This window comes from Nyctereutes procyonoides, unplaced genomic scaffold, assembly GCF_905146905.1.
Source record: "Nyctereutes procyonoides isolate TBG_1078 unplaced genomic scaffold, NYPRO_anot_genome, whole genome shotgun sequence".
Lineage (NCBI taxonomy): Eukaryota > Metazoa > Chordata > Mammalia > Carnivora > Canidae > Nyctereutes > Nyctereutes procyonoides.
In genome coordinates this window covers 34,181,986-34,208,427 of record NW_026575146.1, presented here as the reverse complement: position 1 = coordinate 34,208,427, position 26,442 = coordinate 34,181,986, and the positions used below count along the sequence as shown (strand labels likewise).

At 41.6% G+C, this 26,442-nt stretch overlaps 1 protein-coding gene across 1 annotated transcript in view; it reads right to left on the bottom strand.

Moving 5' to 3' along the window:
- LAMA2 (laminin subunit alpha 2) overlaps positions 1-26,442 on the bottom strand; it is a 586,660-nt gene that overhangs the window by 124,185 nt on the left and 436,033 nt on the right. The window contains exons 35-36 of the mRNA XM_055309905.1: positions 25,658-25,756; positions 2,998-3,109 (exon numbers count right to left, since the gene is read on the bottom strand). Coding sequence (XP_055165880.1) covers positions 2,998-3,109; positions 25,658-25,756 — 211 coding nt within the window. The remainder of the gene's footprint in view (positions 1-2,997; positions 3,110-25,657; positions 25,757-26,442) is intronic.

The following is a 26,442-nucleotide window of genomic DNA, read 5'->3' as shown; positions in this document are numbered from 1 at the left end:
GCCTCACTTGTGGTCTCTTCTCAAAACCAAACTTCTGCAGAGAAGAGCTTGCTGGAAAAAGAATGATGTAAGAGAGAGGAAAGGAAAAGAAAGGGATGCCTGGGCCTTTTGGAGCATATGTATCCTTTCTTTTAAATGAAAATAATTATGGAAACAACTAGAAGAAATTATTAAGGCACACACCACCCGCTTTAGCAAAATGACACTGTGTTGAGAAAGCAAGGCATCATTTTAATAGAAGAGATGTGATTGCTCTTCTGCTTCTACATGTGGAATTTGGAAATTATCTGAATATTTTAAAACTAAAGATGAATGTGTTGTTAAGTCTCTTATTCAAAGGTATCCACTGTGGGTTCAGTACATCTTCAATAGGATTGAGGATAATTGTAACATTAATATATCTCTTAAATTTACTTATATATTTCTACTTTATTTCAAAGGGAATTTTAAGTAGTTTTGAAATATCTTTAAAATAAGATAAAATTAACATAAAAGGAGATGGACTAAAGATAAAAAATAATATAAATCAGAAGACATATTAATAGACAGTATCTCAGTAGCCAGAGCATAGCAGCAGATAAAAAAGGGATACCTAAGTATACAGTATCTGTAACATATAAATACATTAATTCCTCAGGAGAAACAAAGTTGTTTTTCCTACTGAGCCTAAAAAAAATATATCCTCTGATGGGTAAATTCATCATGAATGACAAATACTACTGTGACCTGAGAAATAGGGAAGAAGGTGTCTAGCATTTATTAAGTCCTAATATATGTTGGTACATATGATAATACATCATATATATACACACATGTATATCTATATGGGTTGTTTTATATATATACATATATATACATGTTTACATATATTCAGTCATTAATTCTAATAGTTCATGGAATAAAATATAGCATATTTGTGATCTAATCAGAAGTCACAGCAAAGTAGATTTTAAAAGTTAATAGTGAGTAAAGAATGCCTTGGATTTACAAAAAAAAAAATAATAAAAAAAAGAATGCCTTGGATTAAGAGACTTTGATTATGCAGGAAGAGACCACGACTTAGGATGGAAGATGGGGAGTAAGGTGCTGCATCGCCCTAAAAATAAAACTGAAATAGACAAATGCTGGGCTAACACATGTACTTTTCCCACAGCAATTTTTTGTCACTAATAAAACTAAAAGTACTGATATTATAAGAGACAAAATGGGTGTGGATATATGACCTACTTAAGGCTTTTGGTGAATTTCCTTTACTTTAAAAAAAAAAAAATCTCCTGAACCGCCAAGACTTGCAGTACCATATAAACGTCTCAGTCAGGATTCGGTTTACCTCTTGCATATTCCAATTTAAACATTCAGGAAATTTTGATAGTTGGACCAGTTTTGTCAAAGTTCTTTTCTAAAGGGCTGTGCTTATCGTGCTTGTGGTCACTTACATTAGTATGTGTTGGAAGAAGGGAGGAGGGTGCACATTTCTCCCATGTACAGGATCACGGCTACCCCACAGGGTTCTTCATGTGAATCAGCAAAGCGCTGTCCCGTCTGGACAGACACAACCAGACTGCCTGCCTGATGTACAGCTTAGGGAATGGGCGACCCCTCAGATGGATGGACAGTGGGTGATGAGCAAACCTGGCCTAGATCTCATTTCCACCTGCCCCTGCTGGTGCCTTTGCACCGCCTGGGTGGTGGGCACAACGCAGAGGAAACAAATGAGCAGGGCTGATGTTGGAGCCTATTGAAACCATGCACGAGCATTTATTCTTATGCATGAATGTTTGATTGAAATGATTTCAAAATAAGCTTCCAGGATAGGCTGTAAGCATTGACAGGCCTTCATGGATCCAGGCAGAGGGAAACTGTCTCACTTGCAATGGGATTTTTTTTTTTTTGTTTTTTATATGTGTGGGGTGGAAGGACTGCGGGATGGATAACGCCTCAAGTTGCATTAATGGAAAATAAAACCAGGGAAAGCGCAAAAACTTCAGTGAGCAGAGTTTAAACCATAATGAGTTAATCACGAATTTTCTGGTAGGTGTAACTTCTGTTTCAGATCCTGACATGTTTTGCTTCAGATTAAAACTCTGTTGCTCCTTGCAGCGGGGAAATCTTTGGGAGTCTCTGTCTCTTCTTGGCCAGGGATTCCTAAGAATTCCCTGTTAGAATCTGCCTTGAACGTTATCTCATGTCCTGATTTATTTGGCTATATTTCCAAGTAAAATATCTAAAATACACAGCACTGTACAGCAATAAAAATATTTTATTTTCTAAAGAAAAAAACCCAAAACATTTTTCTTACTTTCTAAACATGCGTGTATGTTTCTTGTATAATAATAGATACTTAAGATCTTGGGTTTTGTTGTTGTTGCTATTTTCCGTGTTTCCTATAAGAGTTCTTAACCTGTGGTTTAGCCCCCAAATGGCTTCCACTTTGATTCTCAGTCAGGATTGGTAGATGCCAAGAACTAATTCCTAGAGAATTAGGAACTAAATGCAGTGAAGCCTCTGGTAAGATAGCAAATCCAAACCCCAAGCAACAGATGTTCATTAAAAACAGCACCAAGTATTTTAAAAGCCATTTTGAGAAATTAAAGTGCTGCTTTAATGTACTGAGCAGAGTGATAACATTAGCTTTAAAAAAATTAACAATTTTTGGAATAATTTTGAATACAAACAATGGCAAAGCATAAGTTGCCCATTAGTTTAATCATAATAGCCATTCCTCAAAAATGAAAGCATTCCTAAGGAACTGTACTCAATTTACACGACTCTGCCCCCATAATTACTAATTCACGGACTGTGGCCCCTAATTTAACACTGTAGACTGTAGATGCTCAGCAGAGAATGCCCTTGAATATCCCAACCAAAATACTTTTCAAAACCCGACCCTCAGGTTGAGAAATGTCATTTCTTACTAGAGAAATTCCAATCCTGTGTAATCCCTTTTTCTATTTTTCTGGTGGGAGACATAATGATTAAATTAAATGATTCTAATACCTTCTGCATCCTGGGCAAGCTCCTTAATGAATTCTCCTAAGGAGTCTGCTCTCCTGTTGGTCCTCTCAGCATCCTGTCCAGTTTGCTCGCCATCTGCTGTCACTTTGGTAGCCTAATGATCCAAATGCAGGAAAAGCATAATTAATTGAGATGATGAAGCTACAGCTAGATAAGCTCCCACTGGCTACATTTTCTTTCAAATATAACTCTGAGCCAAAGGCAATCGATGAATTATTGATCAGATATACTGGAAATGACACCCCGTGCTCAAGTATACAATTAAACTTTATTACTTCTTCCATTAAATGGAAATCAGAGAGCTGTATTTGGTCTTTTTAAAACCCTTGCTATATGCAATGACACAGAAGAAGCGATAAAACACAATTATTTTTGAAGTATCTTTAAGGCACAGTTGCCAAAAGTCTTTAATGGATTCTCCGGCTTCCACATGTTACAGTTTTGTCCATATTTTATTTACTGAAAAAGTGTGGAGAAGAGCAATGATCTCCTGAGGAGGCTCAGGCCGTCTGTCTCAATAAGCTTGATCCTATAGATGCAGTCTAGATCAATACGTTAATTAAAGAAACAAAGAGGGAGAAATGCTTAGCTACTCAGTAGTAAATGCTTGTTTTATAACACTCTAAAGATGCCAGTAAAACGTTAAAGAAGAAGAAATGCTAACTTTCCCCATATGTCATCACCAGAAAAGATGGCTGTTAATCACAGTACCATCCATCACCATCAGCAAAACAGAACGCCACAAATAGCCTCACCTCCCAAAGAATAACCCCGTACATGTGCACCTTCTTTCGCAGTGAAGGTGCCACGCGACACAAAAAAAATCCACTTAATGTGTCCATAGGGAAGACATGCTGTATTTAGTCAAGTAAAAATGGCAGAGGTGACATTCAAAGTTTCCTAAAAGATACTCTAAGGTTTAGAGTACCTTGAAATAGGTTTATAGCTCATTTTTCTATGCATATGCATATGCTAATAAACATCACTTCTTTTTTTACTAAAAAGATAGGGCTAATCTAATTACAGATAATGAATCAAAGAATTGCAAACTGCCTTAAAATAATTTGAAAAAGGTCCAAATTGGCAGAGTATTAATGCTCTATAATCTTATACCAGAGTGTTTGCATTGTAGACATGCCCAGAGATTCTAATTTTTTTTTTTTACACATAAGTGGATTTTAAGTAGAAATTAAAATAGAACTAAATGTCTGGGCAATACAGAACATGGCAAGAGATGCTATAGAAATTATGCTGCATTTTGTGTTTCCCAGGGTGCAGTACAGGGTGAAGTCATGACTGTTTTCAAGGGTTTACCTAAAAGGTAAGAATATAAGGTCCAACTATCATCGACTAATGTCTCAACTTGTGAGTGTTACCATCGCAAACAGAAGGATGAAAGGGTAAGATCCACCAGAAGTCAAAAAAATCCCTCTTTGCAGTGTGTGGTAAATAGACATAATTATCCAGAAGGTGCCAATCAATAGGTCATGTGACCTTTTACACATATGCACCACATGCATATACACATGCACGTAGCTTTTTTTTATTTTTTCACATAGCTTTTTAAATGTTACTTTGGCATCACTAAAGTCAGCTGCTTAAGATGTTGGCCTTCGACTCTGTCACAGATGTTTGTCTGGCCTGGACTTGACTGGACTCTATAATCTCACTCCTATTTTCACCATCACAGATGATACTAAGGGATTTCATCCATGTTATGGTTAGTTTCAATATCTTAATGAGTCATGAATTAGCAGTACTGTGTTACCACACAGAAGCTGCACATTATGATTCAAACTTAAAATTTATTCTTTGCTTTATCAACCCTTATCTATATTACTAATTTATCAACACCTTAGCAATTATATTCCTAAAAGATCGTATCTTACATATTCACGCCATGAAGGCTACCAATTCTGGTTCACAGCTGAAAGCATCTAATTTTTTAAAATAAATGTGTATTGATACCCCGTCTCTTTTAAATTCTGGATGGTCACAATCCCACCGGCTGCCTTTCATTCTTCTTCCTTAATTAATTTATACAACAATGTGTAAAGTGTCATCATCAACAAACTGGGTATGGATTATATGAGCACTTCAATGGTTGGATGTGAACAATTCTCCATGACCCAAGGTAAGAACCAAGCTTAAAGAGTGATCACTAAGGCCCTATGCAATCAGCCTCCCTGGAGTCCATGTGGTGCGTGAACTAGGCCAACCTCTTTCCTCCTTAGGCCCTTCTCGGATCCTGCTGCCTTTGCCTGGAATGAACTTCTCCTGTCCTTTCAGATCCTCATCGTCTGTCATCTTTCAGCGTCAGTGTCCCCTCTGGGTGTGGCCATTTCTAGGCCACTTTCCATGGAACATTTTCATCATAGTTACCATGCCTTTTAGAATTACTTATGGCTCCCCTACTTATTGGCTGCCTCCCTGGAGGAAGGGTAAGCTGTCAGAGAGCAGAAACTGGGCCTGTTTTGCTCATCACTTAATACCCAGCTCCTGGTGTGATGCTAACTGATAGCAAGTATTGGATGAACGATCAATAAATGATTAAGCAATTACCTAACAAACCTTGCCAACTTTTTTTTTTTTTTACCATTCTGTCTCTTTTTCTACAAACACTCTCAAAAAGAGCTTTTGTTTGTACTACTGAAACTCCTCTCCAATTACCCAAAATAAATGCAGCCTTAAAGAGTCAGTACCCACTTGACCTTCTCTGTGAAGTCCTCCCTGACTATTTTGGCTTAGGCTCTTTTTTTTTCTTCTCCTTTCCTTTTCTTTCTTTCTTATTCAAATTTTTCTTTTAATATACTGTGAGATACCTTGATTGTATCTTCTCCAAAGTACTCTCCCCCCTGCATCTTCCAACTCTTCCAAAAGAGTTCTCTAGTTTTCCTAACACAACAAGAGATTCTGGACTATACTTCTGTCCTCTTTTTGAAAGTAATATCTTCCCACTGACACCAACGGTCACACATTCTCATCTAATAAGGAAATGTATTTATAAACATCAGAAACCCAGTTCTGAAACATTTGCATTAATTCTGAACGGATTCAGCATTTTCTGGCTTTAAAGAAAAGCAGCAGTTTGAACTTGTGACTTGTTGATAAACCCATTTCTGCTGAGGGGAAAGGAAGGGAAGGAGAGCAGATGCTGCATTTCCCCACTGCCCCCAAGTGCTACACTTCACAAAGGGATGCATCCAAAGCAGACATGCAATGGTGACTTTAAAACTGTTACTGCAATACAACGATGAAGTAGACAGTAACTGGACACTGACCAATTTTTTCCCCCCAAACTAAAAAACATAACCAGGAAGATAACTGCCTGTTCTTGCACAGTTCTTCCGATCATGTTGGAAGGATCTCACATTCAATGATCAAAACATTTTCAAATAGGATTTTCATTTTAAGATGTTCCCCTCCCCTGCCCCTCCCCCAGGTATTTAGCTTGAAAGAATGGGCTTTCTTACCCATTTTATACATATTTCAATCAGCAATAGTAACTGTCAATAATTTGGCATTTCTGTTTACGGTTGCTCCAATTGTTTTTCCAATTCCACAAAGGCATTATTCCGTGTTGCCATAGAACAGAGACGGTGGATTCCAGGTAACAGAGTTTTTTTTTCCCCCTTTTTTTGATCTATTTTAGAAAGAGAAAGTACAAGAGACAGAGAGCCCGTGGGGTGCGGAGTGGGCAGAGGGAGAGGCTCTCAGGGGGGGCCTCCAAGGGCCTTGATCTCACAACCCATGAGATCATGATCTGAGCTGAAACCAAGACCTGGACCTTTAACTGAGCCACCTAGGCACCTCACAAAGATTCCTTCTGAAATCAGTGTTGGGTTAGATGTGAAGCAGGTCATGACACTAAATGTTTGGATTCAATAGACTAAAAATATGTGAAAGCTATGAAACGTTATTCATGTTTCATAGGAGAAATAACGATCTGAACAATCCAATTTTTGGTCGTATAATATCATACGCACCAGGTAGACCTGCTGCATGCAGCATCACCGCCCCATCCAGGTGCACACGCACCTGCACCTGCGCCCCATGCTGACCTGCCTGGTGCGCGCAGCCCAGCCGAGCACCGCTCGATGCAAGCGGGGGCCTAACCGTGGTGCCCGGGGGGGGGCCTCTAACCTTGGTGCCGTGAGGGTACTAACCGTGGTATGGGGAGGGCTAACTGTGGGGGGTGGGGGGCTAACCTTGGTGCCATGGCGGGGCTAACCGTGGTGTGTGTGTGTGTGCTAACCGTGATGCCGTGGCAGGATCTGATTGTCGGGTGTAGCTGCCGCTGTGCTGCGATGGCTTTAGGCTTTGCCACCACGAGGTTCCTCAACACTTACACATTGTTTTATAGCAAGATGGGCACTGAGGGCTTTTCTGAATAAATTAATTTTTGACCCGCTACAGCAAGAACCTGTTTCCCCTTTCCTGATTCAACCTTGTCTTATGGAGCTTTCCCTGACCTGCAGAGGTCCACGTCAATCTTGAGGTCCTGATGCTGGAGGGTCTTCAGGGTGATCTGGATGGGACCCTTTCTTAGATTTTCAAAACCAACTGTCATTATTACCACCATTTGTGACTATGTTGGGTAGTTACTTTGTGAGGTGTTTGGATATCTATCTAATCTCTGTCCATGGGGCTGAGGCTCTAAGTCATTTCATTTCTGTTTTTACTCCTTGGGGTGCCGGGCATGGGAGACATTGAGTGATTAGCTAACACAATAATAAACCAACTACAAATCCCTTTGAAGTTCCAAAGCCCTTTGGAGGAACCAAAAAGGATCTTTCTGTATGCCTTCCCAGCACCTTTCAAGCTGGCCTCATGCCAGGTGCTGTGCTTGCCAGTGAATGTGGATGGCTGGGCAGTTCCTGGGCATTTTTCAGAGCCTAACTGGAAGCCCATGCTCAAGAGCTGCCGCTGATGCTTAGGAGGGGAGCCGGGCAGAGGACCCCGCCGTCCCAACCACCACCATCCCAACCACGCTGCATTCTTGTCACTGGCCTCGGTGGTAGAAACCTGCCATTAGGGGGGGGAGGGGAAAGATGGTAGAGGAGTAAGGTCCCCAAGTCACCTGTCCCCATCAACTTACCTAGATAACTTTCAAATCATCCTGAAAACCTACAAATTCGACCTGAGATTTAAAGAGAGAACAGCTGGAATGCTACAGAGAGAAGAGTTTGCGCTTCTAACAAATACAACTCATTTTTAGCCATTCTGCACTGAGCAAAATGACTAGAAAGAAGAACTCACCACAAAGGAAAGAATCCAAAACAGTACTCTCTGCCACAGAGTTACAAAATTTGGATTACAATTCAATGTCTGAAAGCCAATTCAGAAGCACAACTATAAAGCTACTGGTGGCTCTGGAAAAGAGCATAAAGGACTCTAGAGACTTTGTTACTGTAGAATCTAGATCTAATAAGGCCGAAATTAAAAATCAATTAAATGAGATGCAATCCAAACTGGAGGTCTTAACGACGAGGGTTAATGAGGTGGAAGAAAATGTGAGTGACATAGATGACAAGTTGATGGCAAGAAAGGGAGCTGAGGAAAAAAGAGAGAAACAATGAAAAGACCATGAGGAAAGGTTAAAGGAAATAAATGACACCCTCAGGAGGAAAAATCTACGTTTAACTGGGGTTCCAGAGGGTGCCGAGAGGGACAGAGGACCAGAAAGTGTATTTGAACAAATCATAGCTGAGAACTTCCCTAATTTGGGGAGGCAAACAGGCATTCAGATCCAGGATATAGAGAGATCCCCCGTCCCAAATCAATAAAAACCGTTCAACACCTCAACATTTAATAGTGAAACTTGCAAATTCCGAAGATAAAGAGAAAATCCCTAAATCAGCAAAAGAGATCCCTAACTTATATGGGGAGAAATATCAGATTAACAGCAGACCCGTCCACAGAGACTTGGCAGGCCAGAAGGGGCAGCAGGATATATTCAGGGTCCTAAGTGAGAAGAGCATGCAGCCAATAATACTCTATCCAGCAAGGCTCTCATTCAGAATAGAAGGAGAGATAAAGAGTTTCCAAGATAGGCAGAAACTGAAACAATATGTGACTTCCAAACCAGCTCTGCAAGAAATATTAAGGGGGACCCTGTAAAAGAAAGAGGAAGCCCAAAGAAACAATTCACAAAGACAGGGACTGAATAGGTATTACGATGACACTAAACTCATATCTTTCAATACTTACTCTGAATGTGAATGGGCTTAATGATCCCATCAAAAGGTGCAGGGTTTCAGATTGGATGAAAAAGCATGACCCTTCTATTTGCTGTCTACAAGAGACTCATTTGAGACCTAAGGACACCTACAGCCTGAAAATGAAAGGTTGGAGAACGATTTATCCTTCAAATGGTCCTCAAAAGAAAGCAGGGGTGACAATCCTCAGATCAGATACATTAAAGTTTATCCCAAAGACTGTAGTAAGAGATGAAGAGGGACACTATATCATACTTAAAGGGTCTGTCCAATAAGAGGACCTAACAATCATGAATATTTATGCCCCGAATGTGGGAGCTGCCAAGTATATCAATCAATTAATAACCAAAGTAAAAAGATACTTGGATAATAATACACTAATACTGGGAGACTTCAACACAACATTTTCTGCAAATGACAGATTTTCTAAGCACAACATCTCCAAAGAGACAAGAACTTTAAATGATACACTGGACCAGATGGATTTCACAGATATTTACAGAACTTTACATCCAAATGCAACTGAATATACATTATTCTCAAGTGCATATGGAACTTTCTCCAGAATAGACCAGATAGTGGGTCACAAATGAAGTCTCAACCGATACCAAAAGACTGGGATTGTCCCCTGCATATTTTCAGACCATAATGCTTTGAAACTTAAACTCAATCATAAGAAGAAATTTGGAAGAAACTCAAACATGTGGAGGTAAAAGAGCATCCTGCTAATTTCCTCAACCAGGAAATTAGAGAAGAATTATAAAGATTTATGGAAACTAATGAGAATGGAGATAAAACCATTCAAAATCTTTGGGATACAGCAGAAGCAGTCCTAAGAGGGAAATACATCGCAATACAAGCATCCCTCAAAAAAATGGAAAAAGCTCAAATACACAAGTTAACCTTGCACCTAAAGGAACTGGAGAAAGAACAGCAAATAAAACCTACACCATGCATAAGAAGAGAGTTAATAAAGATTCGAGCAGAACTCAATGAAATAGAGACTAGAAAAACTGTAGAAGAGATCAACAAAACCAGGAGTTAGTTCTTTGAAAGAATTAATAAGATAGATAAACCATTAGTAAGCCTTATTAAAAACAAAAGAGAAAAGACTCCAATAAAATCATGAATGAAAAAGGACAGATCACAACTAATACCAAGAAAATACAAACACAATTTTTAAAACATATTATAAGCAGCTATACGCCAATAAATTAGGCAATCTAGAAGAAACTGATGCATTTCTGGAAAACCACAAACTACCAAAACTGGAGCAGGAAGAAATAGAAAACCTGAACAGGCTGATAACCAGGGAGGAAATTGAAGTAGTCATCGAAAACCTCCCAAGACACAAAAGTCCAGGGCCAGATGGCTTCCCAGGGAAATTATATCACACGTTTAAAGAAGAAACAATACCTATTCTACTAAAGCTGTTCCAAAAGATAGAAAGAGATGGAGTACTTCCAAACTCGTTCTATGAGGCCAGCATTACTTTAATTCCTAAAATGAGACAAAGACCACACCAAAACGGAGAATTATAGACCAATATCCCTGATGAACACAGATGCAAAAATTCTCACCAAGATACTAGCCAACAGGATGCAACAGTACATTAAAAAGATCATTCACCATGACCAAGTGGGATTTATTCCCGGGATGCAAGGCTGGTTCAACACTTTTAAAACAATCAACATGATAGATCATATCAACAAGACAAAAAACAAGAACCATATGATCCTCTCAATAGATGCAGAGAAAGCATTTCACAAAATACAGTATCCATTCCTGATCAAAACTCTTCAGAGTGTAGGGATAGAGGGAACATCCCTCAGCATCTTAAAAGCCATCTATGAAAAGCCCACAGCAAATATCATTCTCAATGGGGAAACACTGGGAGCCTTTCCCCTAAGATCAGGAACATGACAGGGATGTCCACTCTCACTACTGCTATTCAACATAGTACTAGAAGTCCTAGCCTCAGCAATCAGACAACAGAAAGAAACAAAAGGCATTCAAATTAGCAAAGAAGAAGTCAAATTCTCCTCTTTGCAGATGACATGACACTGTACATAGAAAACCCAAAAGACTTCACCCCAAGATTGCTAGAACTCATACAGCATACGGCAGTGTGGCAGGATGCAAAATAAATGCCCAGAAATCAGTGGAATTTCTCTACACTAACAATGAGACTGAAGAAAGAGAAATTAAGGAGTCAATCCCATTTACAGTTGCACCCAAAAGCATAAGATACCTAGGAATAAGCCTAACCAAAGAGGTAAAGGATCTATACCCTAAAAACTACAGAACACTTCTGAAAGAAATTGAGGAAGACACAAAGAGATGAAAAAATATTCCATGCTCATGGATTGGAAGAATTAATACTGTGAAAATGTCAATGCTACCCAGGGCAATTTACACGTTCAATGCAATCCCTATCAAAATACCATGGACTTTCTTCGGAGAGTTGGAACAAATCATCTTAAGATTTGTGTGGAATCAGAAAAGACCCCGAATAGCCAGGGGAATATTGAAAAGGAAAACCATAGCTGGGGGCATCACAATGCCGGATTTCAAGCTGTACTACAGAGCTGTGCTCATCAAGACAGTGTGGTACTGGCACAAAAACAGACATATAGATCAATGGAACAGAATAGAGAATCCAGAAATGGGCTCTCAACCCTATGGTCAACTAACCTTTGACAAAGCAGGAAAGACTATCCAATGGAAAAAAGAGTCTCTTCAATAAATGGTGCTGGGAAAATTGGACAGCCACGTGCAGAAGAATGAAACTAGACCATTCTCTGACACCAGACACAAAGATAAACTCAAAATGGATGAAAGATCTAAATGTGAGACAAGAATCCATCAAAATCCTAGAGGAGAACACGGGCAACACCCTTCTTAAACTTGGCCACAGCAACTTCTTGCAAGATACATCCACGAAAGCAAGGGGAACAAAAGCAAAAACAAACTATTGGGACATAATCAAGATAAAAAGGTTCTGCACAGCTAAAGAAACATTCAACAAGATTAAAAGACAACCTACAGAATGGGAGAAGGTATTTGCAAATGACCTATCAGATGAAGGGCTAGTAGCCAAGATCTATAAATAACTTATTAAACTTAACAGCAAAGAAGCAAACAATCCAATCATGAAATGGGCAAAAGACATGAACAGAAATCTCACAGAGGAAGACATAGACATGGCCAACAAGCACATGAGAAAATGCTCTGCATCACTGGCCATCAGGGAAATACAAATCAAACCACAATGAGATCCCACCTCACACCAGTGAGAAAGGGGAAAATTAACAAGATAGGAAATAACACATGTTGGAGAGGATGTGGAGAAAGGGGAACCCTCTGCACTGTGGGTGGGAATGTGAACTGGTGCAGCCACTCTGGAAAACTGTGTGGAGGTTCCTCAAAGAGTTAAAAATAAACCTGCCCTACGCAATTGCACTGCTGGGGATTTACCCCAAAGATACAGATGCAGTGAAACGCCGGGACACCTGCACCCCGATGCTTATAGCAGCAATGTCCACAATAGCCAATCTGTGGAAGGAGCCTCGGTGTCCACTGACAGATGATGGATAGAGAAGATGTGGTCTATGTATACAGTGGGATATTCCTCAGCCATTAGAAAGGACAAATACCCACCATGTGTTTCGACGTGGATGGAACTGGAGGGTATTATGCTGAGTGAAATAAGTCAGTTGGAGAAGGACAAACAGTATATGGCCTCGTTCATTTGGGGAATATAAAAAATAGTGAAAGGGGATAAAGAGGAAAGGAAAGAAAATGAGTGAAAATATCAGTGAAGATGACTGAACATGAGAGACTCCTAACTCTGGGAAATGAACAAGGGCTGTGGAAGGGGAGGTGGGTGGGGGTGACTGGGTGACGGGCACTGAGGGGGGCACTTGACGGGATGAGTACTGGGTGATATGCTGTATGTTGGAAAATCAAACTCCAATAAAAAATATACAAAAAAAATCACCTACCATTACATGCCAAGTGGCATGCTGGCATAGGAGGGCTGGGGCTGGGAGGAGGCAGTTGGCTTTGGGGCCAGCACAGTGCTTACTGAGGAAGACACCAGCCTTCCCCCGTGGAGACGAGAAGAGCTGCTGTTCCTCTGGATCATTTCCAGAAAAGGAGGAAATGTGAGGTTCCTGGCAAGGAAGGCACGGACTTGTGGTATTGGTGCTCTAAAAGATGGGCTAGAGAGTCAGGCTCAGCTCTACCCTGGGTTAATATGTGCGCTGAGAAGGGCTTCTAATACACCTGTGTCACATTTACTCTTCCTGCCATAAAGATGCACAGAGGGCATAGTCCCTATTCTGACACTGATGAAAATGAAGGTGTGGGGGAGGTTAAGTGACTTATCTGAACTTACACACACACAGAGTTGGGGGAAAAACACAAATTTTCTGTCTCACGGCTTTATATTTTGTCCATATCAAGCACTAATTTAGCTAACATCCGGGAAGACTAGGAAAATACATGGAAAAGCTGAGCATTCTGGGTGGGAGGAGGGACACTGCTTGAGCTCAGGGAGTACTTTAAGTGTATAAACTTTAGGTTTCAGTAAATTAACATATTTAAGAATCCATATCAGAACATCATAGGAACATATTTTTAGAAGTCATGTCTTATTGCACAATAATTAAGTTGAAGAGTCACCCTTGTCGAAACCACCCATGAGAGAGACTCATGAGGGAAGCCTATGACAAATGCTCTATGAGCTATTTGGAGGGGTGACAGATAGTGGTCTCATGGTAGAAGCGAAATTCATGACACTCTGTTTCACCCGGACAGGCTATCCATAATGTCACAGATGGATGCTAAATACTCTGTGATAGGAGCGAGCTGTCTGATTCAGTTTGGGTCTTCTTGCATTTTATTAAATTACCATTCCATCCCTTAGTCATTTTCCTTCTTATTCACTGTTATCTTGTCCTTTGGGTCTTTGACAAATGTCTTCTCATTTATCCTACTATGTCGTACAATCTTCCTTTCGTTCTCTGTCTTTGATTTTCTTATTTTTACATCCTCTAACCTCAGTTCCACAATCTTTCCAGCTTGCCTTTCTAAATGATGCTTTAAGCAGTACCTTGTGTTTCTCTCCTACTTTTATTACCTTTTTTTTACATTCAAGTCCACAGAATGTGGTATTTTTTTCCCTTTATTTTTCTTCTTCTTTCTTTTTTAGAGTATTTATATTAGGCAGCATGCATTACCATTAGGCATGCATTAATTTAGCTCTGAACAATGTAGCTGTTACTTTCTTGCTTTAGCTCAAGCAGTTCTCACTGTGCCTCTTGAAATCTGCACATAATTTTCTTGGTGGGATATTACTAGTGTCTTTCATTTTGTGCCTTCTTTATGTTAAAACTAGAATCTAATGGGGCAAATCTAACTAGTGAATAGACAACATTGCTTAGATGCCATCCACTTTTGCATCTGCAGACTTACGTGGTTTTTTGCTAAAATTAAATTTTAGATGGAATCATTTACATGATATTCTTAAGGGTCATCTTCAAAAGCTACCAATTTTGTATATCTAAGTATAAGTGAAATACTCCTCAGACAAACCATTAGACAACACACAAGGAAAGAGAGAGGGAGAAGCCAAGTGGCCCTCTGGTGATAGGTGAGTTCTATGCAATTTCTCCCTAAATATTTCAGGGGTCAGTTTTAAGAATTCCAAACAAAACAAGTATGATGTGTTATGCATTCTCTCTCTCTTTTAAAATATAATAGCAGAAATAAAAAATATTGGCAACTTAAACCTTTTCAAATTGTAAATAGGGTAGACATATAATATTGTTGGCACGGAAATCATTTAAAAACTAGTTTCATAATTTTAGAAACAATTTTTATTTATTTTTAAGATCTTATTTGATTGAGAGAGAGAGAGAGAGACAATGGGGGAGGGGCAAAGAGAGAGGGAGAAGCAGATGCTGAATTGAGCAGGGAGCTCACCTGGGATCATGACTTGAGCCGAATGAAGGCAGCAGACACTTAACTGACTGAACCACCCAGATGCCCCAGAAACAAGTTTTATTTAAGTTTGATTTTAAATAGGCAGTAAAAGACAATGCAAATAAAGCTATATTTGATATTTTATATAGTTCAGTTTATTATATAGCTTTCTCACCTTACAGATAAACATTTAAGAGATGCTTATCAAAGGAAGTAAAACATCCAACTGAATATAATTATAAATATATGCCTGATTTTAGTGTATTTTAGAGACATTAAATATCAATCCTTATTTTGAGTTTTTACACCTGTCATCTAGTTATTCAAATGCTATTATTTAAATTATTCATAGTTGATTAAACAAATATTACTGAAGTATTGTGTGCATGATATTGGTGATACTATGATGAGAAAAAAAAAATTAAGGACATACCCCCTGCCCTTTTGGAGCCTGTAGTTTGTTAGAGTAGAGAGGTATTTGTTGAATGATCATGAAAATAAATTTATAATTACAAACTGAAGAATAAGCACAGTGGTATAAAATAGCTATAGGAGGAGTCTCATCACATCTAAAATATCTCTCATAAGGCAGGGTTCCATGAGCTGGGGTTTGAAAGGTGAACTGGGATTAACAGATGTTAACCAAATATAGGAGAAGGTGATTTACTTCAAAGGCTAATGAAAATACGTGGGCAAGCTCTGTGGTGGGGTGAGGTAACTGAAAGGCAGTATGGCCAGAAGCTGTGATGGCAGGAGATGTGGCCAACAAGAGGAATTGAACCTTTAACCCAAGAGCAATGAGAAGTTGGGAGGAAGAGCTTAAGCACTTGGGGGACATCGTCAAATTTGCAATAGCTAAAGTGCATTCTGGCTACACTGTAGAGGACAGAGTGGAAGGAAAACAAGAGTAAAAGCAGGGGAGTACTAGAAAGCCAATGTGGTAATTTCTTTTTTTTTTTATTTTATAAATTAATTTTTAATTGGTGTCAATTACCAACATACAATAACACCCAGTGCTCATCCCTGCAGTGTACCCCTCAGGGCCGTCACCCATTCACCCCCACCCCCCGCCTCCTCCCCCTCCACCACCCCTAGTTCATTCCCAAGTTTAGAAGTCTTTATGTCTGTCCTCCCTTTCTGATATTTCTCACACATTTTCTTCTCCCTCCCTTAATTACCCTTTCACTATTATTCATATCCCCAAATGAATGAGAACATACACTGTTTTCCTTCTCCGGTTACTATGGCCAAGTGTCAAAAGGGTGTAGCCTGAGTTCTCCTCTGATTTGGATGGAATTCTTGTCCTCACCTTTAGAACTTCATCTATTTTGAAGTTTATCTTTGTGTATGGTGCAGAGAGTGGTCCAGTTTCATTATTCTGCATGTGGATGTCCAATGTTCCCAGCACCATTTATTGAAGAGAAGTGTCTTCCTTCCAGTGGTTCGTCTTTTCCTCCTTTATCGTATATTAGGTTGACCATAAAGTCAGGGTCCACTCCTGGTTCTCTGTCTGTCATTATCTATATGTCTGTTTTTGTCGAAAAAAAATTTTTAAATAATTAAAAAAGTGGAAAAAAAAAAAATAGTTAAAAACCACACTGTCTTGATGAACACAGCTTTGAAGTACAACCTGAAATCGCATTGTGATGCCCCCAGATATGGTTTTCTTTTTTTAAAATTCCCTGGCTGTTTGTATCTTTTCTGATTCCAACACAAAGCTTAAAATAATTTGTTCTAAGTCTCTGAAGAAAGTCCATGGATATTTGATAGGTTCATTATACGTGTAAATTGCCCTGGGTAACATTGACATTTTCACAATATTAATCTGCCAATCCAATGAGCATGGAATATTTTTTCGATCTCTTTGATTCTTCCTCAATTTTTCAGAAGTGTACCTATAGTTTTAGGTATATTTTGAGACCTATGAATGGTAAATGGTTTCTCCAACCTTTTATTTTCAGGTTGTAGGTGTCCTTCTTCTAAAATGAGTCTCATGTACAGCAAATAGATGGTCCTGCTTTTTTATCCAGTCTGAAACCCTGCCCTTTTGATGGGGTCATTAAGCCCATTCACGTTCAGAGTACTATTGACAGATATGAGTTTAGTGTCATCAGTATCTATTTAGTCCTTTTTTTGTGGATTGTTCACTGAACTTCTTCTTAAAGGGAGTTTTATAGAGTCCCCCTTAAAATTCTTGCAGAGCTGTTGGAGGTCCACATATTCTTTCATTTCTGCCTTCTTGGAACCTCTTATCTCTCCCCTTCCATTTTGAATGAAGAGCCTTGCTGATTCAGTATTCTTGGTTGCTGTTCTTCTCATTTTAGTACCCTGAAATATAGCCTGCCATCCCTTTCTGGCCTGCCACGTCTCTGTGAAGGTCTGCCTGTACCCAAATACTCCTCCCATGAAAAGTCAGGGACTTCTGTCCCCCTCTTGCTGCTTAAGGATCTTCTCTTATCTTTGGAATTTGCAAGCTTCACTATTAAATGTGCGAGGTGTTGAACGGTTTTTATGATTTTAGTGGGGGATCCTCTCTATTTCCTGGATCTGAATGCCTGTTTCCCTCCCAGATTGGGAAAGTTTTCACTAGATTTGTTCAAATACATTATTCTGGCCCTCTGTCACTTTCGGCGCCCTCGGGAACCCAATTAAACGTAGGGTTTTTCTTCCTTAACTGTCATTTATTTGCCATAATCTGCTTCAATGGACTTAATTGATTTGTCTCGTTTTTCCTCAGTTTCCCCTCTTGCCATTAACTGTCTTCTATGTCACTCACTCGTTCTTCACCATCGTTAACCCTCGTTCTTAGGACTTCTAGTTTGGATTGCATCTCATTCATTGGATTTTTAATTTCCCTGATTGTATCTAAAATTCTGCTGTCAGGAAGTCTCGTGAGTCTTTAATGCTTTTTTCTAGAGCCACCAGTAGCTGTAGAATAGTGCATCTGAATTGGCTTTCTGACATTGAAGGTAATTCCAGATTTTTAGTAACGCTGTGGGAGAGAGGGCATTTTCTGATTCTTCTTTTGAGTGAGGTTTTCCTTCCTAGTCATTCTTTGCTCAGTGACAGAGTGGCCAAAAACAAGTTGATTGGAACACGGGGAGTATCACTGGTCCGTCCACTGGTCCTTCTGGTGAGGGCCTGCCTGTGCTGATTTTTCATGATGTTAGCACTTGGGGAGCTGCCTGCCCCTGCCTGCTGCCGGGTTCTCGCTGGGGTTGTTTACACCCCGTGTGCCCCAAGAACAGCAGCAGTTCTATGGCAACTCTGGAAGCCTGGATTTAGCCTCCGCAGGATATGCCTGTCCCGGTGGAGGCCGGATCCTGGGCTTGTCCCGGCGCCCTGTGCTCCGGGGCCTGCGCTGTTGGATCGCGCTCCCGCCTGCAGCTCCCTCCCCTGGAGCCCGCTCCCGAGCCCCTCCGAGCTGCTCCGGTTGGTCCCCCTCCGTCAGCTGCTAGCCCTTAGGGACTCGGAGCACTCTCCTGCGCTCGCAGGGTCCTGTTAGTGTCCCAGGACCCGAGGGCATCCCCGCTTCTCCTGGGTCCTGCTCCACCTCCCTGCGAGCCCCTTTCCGCCCGCCCGGGAAGGTTGGGTGCAGCTCCTAGCTCCTCCGGACTACGGGCTCTCCTGTCCTGGGGACACTCGCCCCGGCTTCAGCACGCTCTCGCGGGCCCCTCCCCCTCGGATGCCTTTGTTCCTTTATTTCTCTTTCCCGTCTTCCTACCTTGAGAAGCGCTGACTCTTCTCACTGTAGCAAGTCCAGCTAGTCTCTCTTTCAGCTCAGCCCGAATTCGTAAATTTTCAGGATGGTTGGAAGGTTATCTAGTATTTGGTGGGGACAGGCGATTGGGGACCCTGCTCTTCCGCCATCTTGCCCTCCCTCCAATGTGGTAATTTCAAACTTAGGATTACGGAGATTGAATGAGAGCTGAGGAGTGGAGAGGAGATCTAGACAAGAAGCATCTGCTGATGGGTTGAATAAGTGGGAGTACAATGAGGAAGAAAATGGACCAAGGAAAATTTCTAGCTTTCTGGCTTATCTATTCAATGCATCAAGGTCCAGATAACCAGACCATGATGAGTTGAGGGAAAGATGAGACTGCATAGCTAAGCAAGAATCTGACCACAGTGGGAGAGCATCATATGCCATATTGAGTAAAATGGAGAGCTGTTGTAGAATTTGAAGGAGAATGGCATGATCAGGTCTGTGGTTTGAAGAGTTCACTCTATCATATGATTAATAATTGGCTGGAGTTGGATATGGTTTAGGAAGAGAGGTTATAGAAATAAATGGAATTGGATTGGGTTGAAAACGAAGGTAAAGGATAACTCATTCATTTTGGGGAAGAAGATTGGCTAAATATTGGAGGACAAATCCCTGAGATCCTCTAAATAGGAAAAAGTATGGGTTTTAAGAGGAAGATGATGAGTTTCATTTGAGATGTCCAATTGGTAGTAGTTAGGTTTCTAGCACTGAAGCAGGAGGATAAAGTCTGTCTTAAAAATATAGATTTTTGAATCATCAATATATGCATGGCAATTAAAGCCCAAAAAAGAACTTACATGTGAGAAGAGATGTAGATTGATGACTGTACCCCAAAGAAACCAACTTTTAAGGGATGGGCAGAGTAAGAGGCTGAGAATCAAAGGACAGAGAATTAAGAGAAAAATAGAGGAGAATATATCAAGAAGGAAGGGAGGCTCAAAAATGGCAATTGCTGCTGGGGTTTCAAGTAAATTAAACTTTTCATTGGATTTAATGACCAACTTGTCATTGGTTATCTCCTAGAAATAGCTTTAGTACCAAGCTAGGAGAGGAAATCTAAATTGCAGTGGAGTGAGAAGTGAATACAGACCTGTCTCCCAGGCTTTCAAAAACTTTGGCTATGAAACAGAAACAGAAGAGGGAGCTAAGAAGAGAGCAGCTATCGAGTAAATGGAGTTGTCATCTAAAAGCATCTCAGTCTTCACACATACTGTAGGACAGTTCAGACATTCTAAATATGATTCCTATGTTCAAGGCACTTATATTCCAAGAGGGAGATCAAATAGCAATAAATCAAAATACATTGAGAGAGATTTATGATTATGTAATATTTTGCCTATGTAATATTTGTGGACATAAAATACACGTTAAGTGTTAGTTTGGGGAGGAATTGGATTCTCTTTACAAAGGTTGTTAGAGAACTAGTTTGCTCCAGGAAAAAATGAGCATAAAATATATAAGCACTTGAAAGAAAAAGGGCAACACCTACCTCAGCACTGTAGGATGAGGCTCACCAAACGCTTTAAAAAATCTACAGAAGGTGTTAGAGAACAACTGGTCATCTAACAAACCAGAAAAAAAAAAAAAGGAGGATCAAAAAGATTGGCTATATCAGAGGAAGAACTTTCCAGTAAAAAGGGAGCTGGAACTATCAGGCAACTACAACTCTCAATAGTTTCAACCATGGCTGACATCCGAATCATCCAAAGAGCTCTTGACAATGCCAGCGGGCTCACTGCACCTCAGACCAATTACATCACAGCCTTTGCGAGTGAGACTTGGCCCCAAGTTTAAGGCATGTGGGCTTATGTGGGCTCCTAGTTTAAGGCACTGTACCTGTAATGCAGCCGTGGAAGTCATGGCTACCGGACTTCTCAGTCTCTGGTGGATTGACACTGGATCTTTCACGGTCCTCAGATAAAGGTGCTGGTGGATACTATCGGATATTTCAGCCATCTCGCCTTCTGGTGATGGCTCTCTCTATATAACAATTCATCTTTTGATTATCATATGGCTTGACCACAGAGGAAGAACTGATCATGTTGACTTGAGTATTGAAGGTCTCCATGGCAGTTATGTTTCTAATTATAAATGTGCTAGAGACAAGATTCATTTATACAAGAGGATTTCCATTTCCTCCTCATCCTCACTTCAATGAGGAGATCTTTGCTTTCAGCAGCCTTACTCTCTAGGCTTTTTGAGTTATAAGATCTTTAGAATGCCCAGATAAAAATGGTCTTGGAAAAGGAGTAACTTTACAGTGAAGAATCTGGCAAACATTAACTTAGCCAGGTTATCAAGATAATATGATGTATCGATTGCATGGGTTTTGAATTTTAGGTAATAAAAATGATGAAATGATAAAAATGGCACTTTATCTCTTTGGTATTTCCCACAAAACCCCATAACTCCATATTGATCACAAAAACATGAGACAAACCCCAACTGAGGGATATTCCACAAAATATACGAGCTTGTCACAACCACCAACATCATCAGAAATAAGGACAGTCTAAATCTCAGTCCCTAGCCTAAGAAGACATGATGACTAAGTGTAACTCAGTATCCTGGATTGGATTCTGGAATAATATAAAGACCTTACGTGAAAACTGAAGAAATCTGAATAAAGTACAGTTTTTGATTAATAATGATGAATCAATGCTGCTGGTTCATTAGCTGTGACAGACATACCATACCAAGAAATTAACAGTAGGGGAAAGTAGATATGGAGTATAGAAGAAATCTCTATCATCTTTTAACTTTTCTATAAATCTAAAATTATTCTAAAATAACAAGTTTATTTAAAAAGAGTATTGGAATGAACGGAGATTGGATAATAGACCTACATATAAAATACAAAACTATAAAACACCTAGAAAATAACATAGGAGAAAATCTAGATGACCTTGAATATGGGGACCACTTTTAGATACAACACCAAAGGCATAATCCATGAAAGAAATAATTGATAAGCTGGACTTCATTAAAATAAAAAAACTTCTGCATTGTGAAAGACACTGGTTAGGGAAAGAGAAAGCAAGCTACAGATCGGGGAAAAATATTTGCAAAAGACTATCTGATAGAGAGCTATGATCCAAAACATACAAAGACCTCTTAAAGCTCAATAATAAGAGGAGCAACAACACAAACAAAAAAATGAAAAGACTTGTTCTAGGCCATCCAGGCTACCATAACCAAATACTACATATTAGGTAGCTTATAGCAACTAAAGTTTATTTCTCATAGTTCTGGAGACTGGGACGTGCAAGATCAAGTCCCCAGCAGATTAGGTGCCTGGTGAGGACTCATTGCCTAGTACCATTTTCCACTGTATCCTCATAAGGCAATGAGGGGGAGAAGAATCTCTCTTCTATAGGGGTTCCTTTTAAAGCGGCACTAATTCCATTCCCGAGGGCTCCACACTCATGACCTAATCACTGCTCAAAGTACTCACCTCCTATTATCACCACCCTGGTGGTTAGAATTTCAACATAGGAATTTTGGAGGAGACAAACACTTTGTCCACAGCAAGACCTGAACAGACAGCCCACCGAAGACGATACACGTACAGGTGGCAAATAAGCACAAGAAGATGCTCAGCATCACGTATCATTAGGGAATTATAAATTAAAACAAGGAGATACAACTCCACACATATGAGGGGGGCCAGAATTCAAAACACTGACAACACCAAATGCTAGTGAGGGGCTGGACAACTGGAACTCTTACGCATTGCTGATGAGATGCAAAATGGTACCACCACTTTGGAAGACGGTTTGGTGATTCGTCACAAAACTAAACATACTTTCCTCATATGATCCACCAGTTGAGGTTCTTGGTATTTACAAAAATGAACTGAAAACTTACATACTCAAATGTTTACAGTAGCTTTCTTCATGCTGCCCAAACTTGGAAGCAACCAGAATGTCCTTTAGTAGGTGAATGGATGAATAAACTGGTACAACCAGACACTGGAAAATATTAGTCAGTGCTAAAAAAGACGTGAGCAATCAAGCCATGAAAATACATGGGGAAGCTCAAATGTGTATTACGGAATGCAAGAAAGCCATGCAAAAAGGCTACCTACCGTGTGATTCCAACTATATGATACTCTGGAAAAGGCAAAGCAATAGAGACAGTACAAGGATTTGTTTGCCAGGAATACGAGAGGAAAGGAGAGGGGAGAGGGAGTGGTGGAGCACAGAGGGTTTTTAGGACAGTGAAACTACTCTCTGATACGATCATGAGGAAGACGCGTCACTAAATATTTCTGAAAACGCACAGAATGTATGACACCATGAGTGAACCACAAAGTACACGGCGATCTCTGAATGATAGTCAATGCGGCCTCACTCACGGTAACAATTGTTCCACTCTGGGGGTGGGGGGTGTTAATAATGGGGAAGCTATGTATTATAGGGTTGGGGGTATATGGGAACTGTCTGTACAGTCCAACCTTTGCTTTTAGCCTTAAACCTCCCTAACATATTAAGTCTATTTTTAAAGATGTATTCAGTATGGGAGAGCCTGCTGAAGAGAGGAAAAGATGTAGGCTAAGACATCATAACGGTTGGAGTGTCCTTGTAAAACATTTTTTGTGTTTCTAGGTGTGGCTCATTAGGCTGTAATCAGATCAATGAGAGCAAGGCTTGTGTCACTTTTGCTTATTCCTCTGTTTCCCGTGTCTGTCATTCTGCCAAAGTACCTAGAACACGGTAGATGCTCAATGAGTATCAATAAAATGAATGAGTAAATGAAATGTCCCTGTTCCATGGAATTTTCTCTACTTACCCTTGTAGAGATTATTCCACTTGTGTTTCTCAGGTACATTTCTTATTCCTTTATTTTACTTCATGCTTTACTATATGTGTGCATGTGCACGCAGTCGTCCCATATCTCCCTCCCCACATCTAAACACATATGTACACACACACACACACACACAAACTAGACTGAAGTTCCTTGAAGACAAAGACTGGGCTTCATTTATATCTTTCATCTGCAAACACTCAGCGCGGGGGAACATTTGTAAGTGCTTGTTAAGTTGAGTTCACTTTGTTTGCTATGATAAGTCTAAAAAATTTTTTTAAGAGTTTATTTGAGAATGAGTGTGCGTGAGAGAGAGAGAGAGAGAGAGAGAGAGAGAGAGAGATAATGAGTGGGTGGAGCAGCAGAGGCAGAGGGAGAAGCAGACGCCCCGCCGAGCAGGGCCCCGGGAGTGGGGCTCGATCCCAGGACCCTGAGAACATGACCTGAACCAAAGGCAGATGCTTAACCGGCTGAACCACCCAGGTGCCCCTAAAATGTCATATTTAGCTGTATTTACGTAACACATACAAAATGACCAACTATTAAATTAACATGAGGTAATGTACTCCTTCCTCTAGTTGATGTCTAACTAGATCTGGCAAGGAATTCTGTATCTCGCCGGTGCAAGATTCTGAAAAAGTGCCCAGCGCGCTGTGTGTGAGCTCAGGGCCACTGCTGAGCATGGCCGGGGAGGCTGGCGGGATGCCCGGGGCAGTGTGGAAGGGCTCGGCGCTCCGCGGGGCCTGGCTCTGGTGGATTGTGTGGCCACTGGTCTTTCTTCTCATCCTCACGGCCTGAGGCGCCCGTTCTTAAGCAAACAAGCAAGCAAAACCGCACCAGCTCCTCTGTAGGAACTTTCCAGCTCCACTGGTTGGCGGTGGAAGGCTCGCCGAGGCCCGGAGCCTCCGCCGTGCCTGCCTGCGGCCACACGATGGCGGGCTCTCTGCTGTTTTCAGCGGCAGCCTCCTTGCAGGAAGAAGCTTCAGCCTCTGGCCCTTTGCAAAGCCTGAACCCCTGACAGGACAAGGGGCCTGCAGGGTGTGATGTGGAGTGAAGTCAGTCGGTCGGAGGACGACAGACATTATAGGGTCTCATTCATTTGTGAATGAGAAATTAGTGAAAAGGAATAAAGGGAAAGGAGAGAAAATGAGTGGGAAAATTCAGAAAGGGAGACAGCATGAGAGACTCCTAACCCTGGGGAACGAACCAGGGGGTTGGAAGGGGAGGTGGGCGGGGGCGTGGGGGTGAATGGGTGACGGGCACTGAGGGGGGCACTTGATGGGAGGAGCACCGGGTGTTATGCTAGATGTTGGCAAATTGAACACGAATAAAAAAAAATAATAATAAATAATAATTAAATAAATAAAATAAATAAAACACCCTGACAAAGCCTAATAGATTGGCCACGGACCTTCCGTTCTGACTTTTCCAAGGGCCCTGAATGCCTCGGGTCCCGGCGCCGCCCAGGCCAGGGGCACTGCTCGGCCTGCGTCCCTGTCCCCACACAGACACCGCGCTGAGTCGCCAGCGTCCGGCGGCTGCTTTTCCTTTTCCAGGCCCTGCCAAAGGCAGGGCTTGGGCCTTCGAGACCCATGAACGTTCACCATGTGCCCGGATAGCATTTTCAAAACTTAACGGTCACCCGGCTCTGGCCAGCCGCCCCCCTGACAGCACCGGTGTCAAGGCCTCCTGTGACGCTGTGAGCCCCGGGCTTTGTCCGGGGAGGGAGCAAGGCAAGGGCGTCTGCCCCACGCGTGAAGCAGGGCACGAGAAACAACACGGTTGCCACCTCAGGAATCTGAGGAAATTTCCTCAGTGGGCCCGATCCGTCGCGGTGAGAGGACCCACGACCCCCACCTACCCTGGTCAGAAGCTCACTCATCTCCGCCACGAGCGTGTCCAGGTCGCCCTCCGCCAGCTGGATGAGCCGCTCAGGCGCCCGCTGCGGGGAGAGCAGGTGCTGGAAGAGAGCGCAGCCGACACAGATGAGCCAAGGGTTCTGCAGCCGTCACGGGCCTGCGCGTCTAACACAGCGGCTTTCCTCGACCTACGGCGTGTTTCGCCTTCTCGCCCTTCAAGGGAAACAGGAGACCGCGGCAGCTGGGCACATGGGGACGAGGCCTCTGCGGGCCACCCGGCCCACGGGCCAACGGCGGTCACTTACGGAGACACTGCTCCGGGCTGGGATGGCTTTGCTGCGTTTCCCACTCAGTTCTCCCAACTGTGCTGTGAGGTAAATGTTATTTTGTTTTGTGTCTGAGGAGACTTCGGCTCAAAGGAAGGTAAGGCCTGCACAAGATCACGTGGCCAGTAGGGAGGCAGAGTCCAGAGGAACCCAGCCGGCTGCTCAAGGCCCCCGTCTCCACCGACAGGGATACAGCCTCCGGGAAAGAGCGAGCTCGGGAGCCTCTGACGGAGGGACCTGGCCGGGCGCTAACCAACCGGCCTGTCTTGACGCTGGAGAAGCTGGCTTGGCGCTCACAGGGAGGCCATTTCCCTCCGTTGAACACAGTCAATGTCACAGAACAGTGATGCTACACAGGGTTGCCCTGTGACAGTGATGAATGAAAAAAAAGAGCCCACTCCATAATCTCGTCTACACGCACCCAAATCTGGACCAAATGTGGTCTCTGTGCAGACCACAAA